We start from the raw sequence: 7430 nt of genomic DNA, 5'->3' as shown, positions 1-7430 counted from the left end.
CGCCTCGTCGAAAGCGAGCTCCACGGGCATGCAAACTGATCCGGACGCGATGCATCCGGTGGTGTAGGTGCGGGGCCCCGCCCAGCGCATAAAGCCAGCCGATGCCGCGTTCGGCCCCACGGTGGGCGCCAAATGTCGGTGAATACTCACAACATATGCCATAGGTAGGCTAAAGTCGGTGAGAACCGAAGGGACAAAGGTGGGCGCTGGGAACGAGGTTGGTACACGCCTGGGACGCACGATGTACCCAGGTTCAGGGCTCTCCGTAGAGATAATACCCCTAATCCTGCTTGTGTGTTTGATGTATGGGAACAGAGTACAATGTTACTCCTGGAGCTGTGTTGGGAGGAGGAAGAGGGGAGCAGCTGGCTCGTCTCTACCTCGCTCTCTGTTGATTGGTGAGTGTGTAGTGTTGAATGACTGGCAAGTGATCGGCCCCCTTGCATGGTGGGCGGCCGGGGGGTTTTATAGACGAACCCATCGACCTACAATATGGATAAAGGGTACATGCGTGGGACCCAGCTGGCTGCTTCGCCGGCTGGCCAGGGGCCCACAAGGGTCTTGTCTTGTCGATGAGGGGCCCGGCGGCTGCATGATCTCGATTGCTGTGGGACCCGCCGGCTGGCCAATGGGGCTCCCGCGTAAGGTTGACGCTGAGCACGCGCTGTACGTCGAGCGTCGCCCCGTGAGATTCTTCATGGGCACGCAGTACGACCGCCTCCACTGTTCCCCACACGAGTGCAGTAATGGAGTGGGAGTGTGACGGTCCGACATCAGGCTAGGTGATGGATCAGAGCCGGGGTTGGTCAGCGGCGTGGCCGCCGACGCTCGTACCTGCCGGGCGCCCTCATTCAGTACCTTTGCTGACGCGTAGCTACCTTTAATCGTGAGGTCCTTTCCTGACCTATGATCTGATGTGACTGGTGATTCTCGGCCGGCTAGCCTGCTTGGTCAGCCGGCTTGAGGGTGGTCGCCTCCTCCTTAGTCCGGCTGGCGGGACCAGGCTGGGTCCGAAGGGGAGGCCGCCTGGATTCTAGCCGGCAGGGGTTGCCTGGCTGGCCAGAAAGGTGGCCGCCTCGTCTTCCAGCCGGCAGGGGATGCGTAGCCGGTCAGAAGACTTGGGCCTTGAGAATATCTGCGCCTTCATGCCCATTGGGTCAGGAATGAAGGAACAGGCTCGATGTGCCTACCCAGGGGTTATCCTCCCGACACGCCCGATCAGTGACCGGACAGGAGAGAGAAGAAAAAAAATGGACCGAGTCGGACCCCTCGTATCGTACTTATATGCCCGGGTTGTCCGCGAACCCTCATATCTATCTCAAATATGGGAAAGAGATGAGGGCTCATGGACGCACCCGGACGTGCCTGGTCAGTCTGTCACATAGAACGCAACCCCATCCCGGACCATCTTGTTTTTCTTTATTCGTTCTTTTCTTTCTATTTCTTCCTATTCACCAATCACGCGCAAGTGGCCGAACATATGAGGAAGAAAATAAGGAGTGTGGCTGCGCAGACGGACAAATAGGGACACGTCCGGTCACTAACCGGATGCCTCCGCGGGCATTTGAGGGTCCGGATTTGCAAGTTGTGGCTGAAGATGCTTTTACATACTAGATGATAGACGTTCCCGTCGACGACGTGCCTACAGTGACTTCATAAATCTTAAGATGATATGTGTGTATATGAGTGCTTGCGTTTGTATTGTGTTTAGAAGAAAAAAAGATGATACCCCGCACGCTGATGCAAGAATTCATTGCAATTCTTTTCGATGAAATTTAAGTAAAAATTGAAATTGATATAACATATTGTATTTGATTATTGCTCCCTCCGTTCTTAAACATAAGTCTTTTTAGAGATTCTAATATAGACAATAGACTATATATGGAGCAAAATGAGTGATTCTACAGTCTAAATATGTCTATATTCATCCTTATTTAGTTCATATTCAAATATCTAAAAGGAAATGTATTTAGGAACACAGGAAGTATAAGTTGTAAATATATGTAGAACATAAGTACTATTTCTTATGCATGTTGAATGATTTAAGTTGAGGTATGTGCATACTAAGAGAGATGTAAATAGCAATTCTGAATGCATGTTAAGAGAAATTAGTAAGGTGATGAGGTGATATATGTGCATGTTAAAATAATTTAGATAGAAAGGATAAAATATTTAGGTATATAGGATTTCTCTGCGTTGTAACTCATCCTTGACATGTTCTTCTATCAGGCTTTATTTTGTTTCTCTGAGCATATAAAAAAGAAGGTGAATAGTCAAGTGTTTGCAAATTAAGGGCTGTTTGGCTTTAATTTGACAAAGGTTAGTTCTACTCCATCTGTTCCTAAATATAATTTTTTTAGATATTTTACTATAGACTACATACGAAACAAAATGAGTGAATCTACACTTTAAAGTATGTCTATACACATTTGTATGTAGTCTGTAGTGGAATCTTTAAAAAAACTTATATTAAAAACGAAGGGAGTATAAAATAAGAACCACAAGTTGGCAAACCTAATAGAAAATTTCCATGTTTGAAAATAATAAATAAATCATTTTCATGATTAAAATAATAATAATATGATACATACTTTTGGGAAAATCCAGAAAACTGACTCCTCCCGGGTGTTTTTCGGGCTTTTAGGCCAGGCTACGGGCAGGAAACTTAGCCTAAAACCCAGTGTGATAGTACAGAAAACAACTATTCTGTATTCCTAAAACATAAATAAATCAATTTCATGATTAAAAATGATTAAATGTACCTATTTAAGTTGGAAAATCCCCAAAAAAAGTCTCATCTAGGTGTTTTCTGGCTTTCGGGACGGGTTAAAACCCGTGGCTTCGAACTTGGCCTGAAATACAAAAACAACTATTTTTTATTCATAAATGATAAATAAATTATATACATATTTTTCTGCAAAGTCGTAATAATGACATCCCCTGGGCTTTTTAGGATTGGGGCCCGTCATATGGGCTAAAAACTAAGGCCTGAGCCCAGCCTTGTCCATGGGCTGCTTGTGCGTTTATTGCAAACACACCGTTCAAAGTAATCTTATGTGCCGGTGAAGTAGGCCTCAGAAAAAAAAGCTGCCGGTGAAGTAGCCATATTCTAGATCACAAAAAAGAAACCAATTTATCATATTCCCATTTTTTTTATCATGTCAATGCTTTTGGGTAATAATTAAGTCCTTTTTGGATTTGTTTGAATTTAACTTGTGTTTTCTTCCAGGTCAGCAGGGTGAATCATGCGCCCTTGCTCCACATTGAACTTGAAAAGATCAACGCAGTTACTATGGACCATGGAGTGTGGTATCTACTCGTATTTGTATACAAATACCCGTTAACCCAAATGTTTCGTGAGTGCAACATATCAATGTTTCGTGAGTGCAACATATCAGTAAATTGTTTCTCTTCATAATATAGTGTTTGTGGTCTGCGTGGGGCATTATGGTGACGGGTCTCCGCGGAGCCTGAAAATATTTTTTTTTTTTTTCAGAAAAGTAATAAGAAAATTTACAAGGATTTAAAGTATATGTGTGCAAAGAATAAGAATAAAATATGTTAAAATTCCCGTGGTGATATGATTTTTTTGTACGATCGCCAGGTCGATGCATTTTATTCTAAAAATTTACACACGTATAGATTATGCCTGGATGTATATTATATATTTTCAAATTTAAGAAATGAAACTTAAAAATATGAATTTTGAATTTTGCAAATGGATGCCCCATGGAGCTCGGCCTACTCCCTCTTTTCCGGTTTATAGGGTTCATCTCAATTTTTTTTGATTTCCATTATATTAGACTCATTTTAAGTCTAAGTGAGTTAAAGTGCTTTGAGTTTCACACCATATTTAATTCATAGAGTTTAAAAAAAGAAGATGAATGGCTATGAATGTATCGTTTTCTACATTCACCATGCAAGTCCAATAAAAGAAAGGATGATACATTTATTGCCTTGGAAATTGCATAGTATGTGAGAAATATTTCATTGGTTAGTTTAAACTAGTGTCATCCATTCACAATTCACCTTGGTAGATGAGATTTCAGATTTGAGCCAGTATTTAGGTTTTTTTTTACAACCAAAGCCATCACTGAATCCATTCGAAAAATAATAATGAACAATTACGAGACACTCAAGAGACCGGAAGCTAATCTGTAGCATAGTTTTAAATAGCCGGCTATAGCCCCGTTATAGCCTTTTCAGTAGGGTGCCGCTAAATGGTATCACGTACGAATATGCCGCTATAGCCCGATATAGCTCCGCTATAGCTGATTTTCAGCCTGCCGGTATTTGCCATAGCCCGCTATTTAAAACATTGATCCGTAGGCATCGCTTACGCATAAATTACAGTCATCGGTTACATCCCCGTCCCGTCGCCGTCACGTGTTCCCCGGCGTCAACGTGCGTCCGTGGGCGCTCGCGCATGTGCACCTTCGCAACACACCTACGAAAACGAAAAAACAAAAGAGCAGATCGTGGCAGCAGCATCCACCGTTGCCGTCCTGCTCCACTCAAACGGCGGGCCCCACGAACATCCAAAAACATACTGGACCGGCCCCACATTGAAGACGACATTGAACGCCTCACCAACCAAACCTCTCATCGCTTTACTCGGCGGCGGCAGCACAAAACACACAACACTCGACACTGAGCTCTGCACGCACGCACGGCACATCATCCTATCCACATCGATGCCTCCGCCGCTCCTCCTCGCCCTCCTCGCGGCGGCCGCCGTCGCCGTCACATCCTCGGCCGCGGCGGTGGAGTTCCCAAAGGAGGCGCTGCCGACCAGCTCGGGGTACCTCCCCGTCGACCCGTCCACCAACTCCTCCCTCTTCTACGCCTTCTACGAGGCCAGCGCCCCGCTCGCCGCCACGCCGGCCGACACGCCGCTGCTCCTCTGGCTGCAGGGCGGGCCCGGCTGCTCCGGCCTCGTCGGCAACTTCTTCGAGCTCGGCCCCTACCTCGCCGCCCCCGACGGCGCCTCGCTCTCCCGCAACCCCTTCTCCTGGAACCGCCGCTTCGGGCTGCTCTTCCTCGACAGCCCGCTCGGCACCGGCTTCAGCGCCGCGCCCTCGCCCGCCCTCATCCCCAGGGACCAGCCGGCCGTCGCCGCGCACATCCTCGCCGCCCTCCAGTCCTTCTTCCACGCCAGCCCGCCCGAGTTCCGCAAGCGCCCCTTCTTCCTCTCCGGCGAGAGCTACGCCGGCAAGTACGTCCCGGCCGCCGGGGCGCACATCCTCGCCGCCAACCCGACGCTCCCGGTGAAACAGCGGATCAACCTCCGCGGCGTGGCCATCGGGAACGGGCTCACGCACCCGGTCGCGCAGGTCGCCACGCACGCGGACTCGGCCTACTTCACGGGGCTCATCAACGCGCGGCAGCGCGGGGAGCTGGCGGCGCTGCAGGCGGAGGCGGTGGCGCTGACCAAGGCCGCGCGGTGGCGGGAGGCGGCGGACGCGCGGGGCCGCGTGCTCGGCCGGCTGCAGAACGTCACGGGCCTCGCCACGCTCTACGACTTGGCCAAGCAGCGGCCGTACGCGTCGGCGGGCGTCGGCGAGTTGGTCAACCGGCCGGAGGTCAAGGCGGCGCTGGGCGCGCGGCCGGACGTGACGTGGGAGGAGTGCAGCGACGCGGTGGGGGCGGCGATGCACGAGGACGTGATGAAGAGCGTGCTGCCGGAGGTGGAGGCGCTGCTCCGGCGCACGCGCGTGCTGCTCTACCAGGGCATCCGCGACCTCCGGGACGGCGTCGTGTCGCAGGAGGCGTGGATGCAGGAGCTGCGCTGGGGCGGCCTGCGCGCGTTCCAGGACGCCGAGCGCGCCGTGTGGCGGACCGGCGAAGGGGAGGGGAGGGAGCTCGCCGGGTACGTGCAGCGGTCGGGGGCGCTGACGCACGTGGTGGTGTACGGCGCCGGGCACCTCGTGCCGGCGGACAACGGCCGCGCGACGCAGGAGATGATTGAGGGCTGGGTTATGCAGACGGGCCTCTTTGGCAGCGGCATGAGGTCGCGCGGCCTGCTGCCGGCCGACCACCGAACGGAGGCGGCGGCGACGTGATGTTTGCAGCGTGGCTCTCTTGCTGTGACGAAAAACATAATAATAATGCTTTTTATTGTACTGAATTTCGGACTTTATCATCCAAGATCGGAGCCAACAGAGTCAATCTTGTTAACGATGGATTGATGGAAAAAGTCTAATTTAAACCTTAGAATTTGTATTGGTCGGACCGAATAACCCCCAAATCGAAATACGGGTCGATTATATCTGAACTATGCAATCCAGGTCTAAATCGAGCTCTGAAATCGTATCAACGGGGATTCGTCTGATGGGCCGGTCCATTTCAAAATTTATTCAGAATTTCATAATTTGTACATATATTAAAAAAATGTTCCCATTGCCAAAAATTGTTCAGAAATTGAGAAAATGTCTGCAGTTATAAATTTTTGTTCGGAATATCAGGAAATGTTTCATTTTTAAAATGTGTTTTCAAAAATTCAAAAAATGTTTACGGTTGCAAAATTTGTTCATAATTTCATAATTTGTACATATATTAAAAAATGTTGTTGTTGCCGAAAATTGTTCAGAAATTGAGAAAATGTCCGCAGATATAAATTTTTGTTCAGAATATCAGGAAATGTTCCATTTTTTAAATGTGTATTCAAGAATTCAAAAAATGTTTCTGGTTGCAAAATTTGTTCAGAATTTCATAATTTTACATATATTAAAAAATGTTTCTGTTGCCGAAAATTGTTCAGAAATTGAGAAAATGTCCGCAGTTATAAATTTTTGTTCGGAATATCAGAAAATGTTCTATTTTTCAAATGTGTTTTCAAGAATTCAAAAAATGTTTGGGGTTGTAAAATTTGTTCAGAATTTCTTAATTTTACATATATTGAGAAATGTTGCTGTTGCCGAAAATTGTTCAGAAATTGAGAAAATGTCCGCAGTTAATTTTTTTTGTTTGGAATATCATGAAATGTTCCATTTTTCAAATGTGTTTTCAAGAATTCAAAAAATGATCACGGTTTCCAAATTTGTTCAGAATTTCATAATTTTACATATATTAAAAAATGTTGCTGTTGCCGAAAATTGTTCAGAAATTGAGAAAATGTCTGCAGTTATAATTTTTTGTTCGGAATATCAGTAAATGTTCCATTTTTCAAATGTGTTTCAAAACTTAAAAATAAATCGCTGTTTTGAAATTTGTTCAGAATTTCATAATTTTTACATATATTAAACAGTTATGAACGATCCATTGGAGACTCACACGCTTCCGCTCATGCCGTCTCACCCTTCATCTCTCTATCTCTCTCTCCTTTAATTTGATTCAATAAGCATGTAAAGCCAAATTACTTCAGGAACGGTCATCGATACAAACAGAATTTCATAATTTGTACATATATTAAAAAAATGTTCCCATTGCCA

General features: G+C 46.8%; 1 protein-coding gene across 1 annotated transcript; it reads left to right on the top strand.

Annotated features, from left to right (window-relative positions):
* Window positions 1–4373: 4373 nt before the first annotated feature.
* Window positions 4374–6213, top strand: LOC123420811 (serine carboxypeptidase-like 50). Its single transcript, XM_045107439.1, has one exon. It carries the CDS (start codon window positions 4695–4697, stop codon window positions 6060–6062), a length of 1368 nt encoding a protein of 455 aa, XP_044963374.1. The 5' UTR covers window positions 4374–4694; the 3' UTR covers window positions 6063–6213.
* The last annotated feature ends 1217 nt before the right edge of the window (window positions 6214–7430 follow it).

This window comes from Hordeum vulgare, chromosome 1H (genome assembly GCF_904849725.1).
Source record: "Hordeum vulgare subsp. vulgare chromosome 1H, MorexV3_pseudomolecules_assembly, whole genome shotgun sequence".
Lineage (NCBI taxonomy): Eukaryota > Viridiplantae > Streptophyta > Magnoliopsida > Poales > Poaceae > Hordeum > Hordeum vulgare.
Note: the sequence above shows the minus strand (reverse complement) of the source record. Positions and strands in the feature narration are given on the sequence as shown.

Bases quoted from the DNA above. Each gene is read 5' to 3' on its own strand.
- LOC123420811 (XM_045107439.1), top strand. From the start codon at position 4,695: ATGCCTCCGCCGCTCCTCCTCGCCCTCCTCGCGGCGGCCGCCGTCGCC.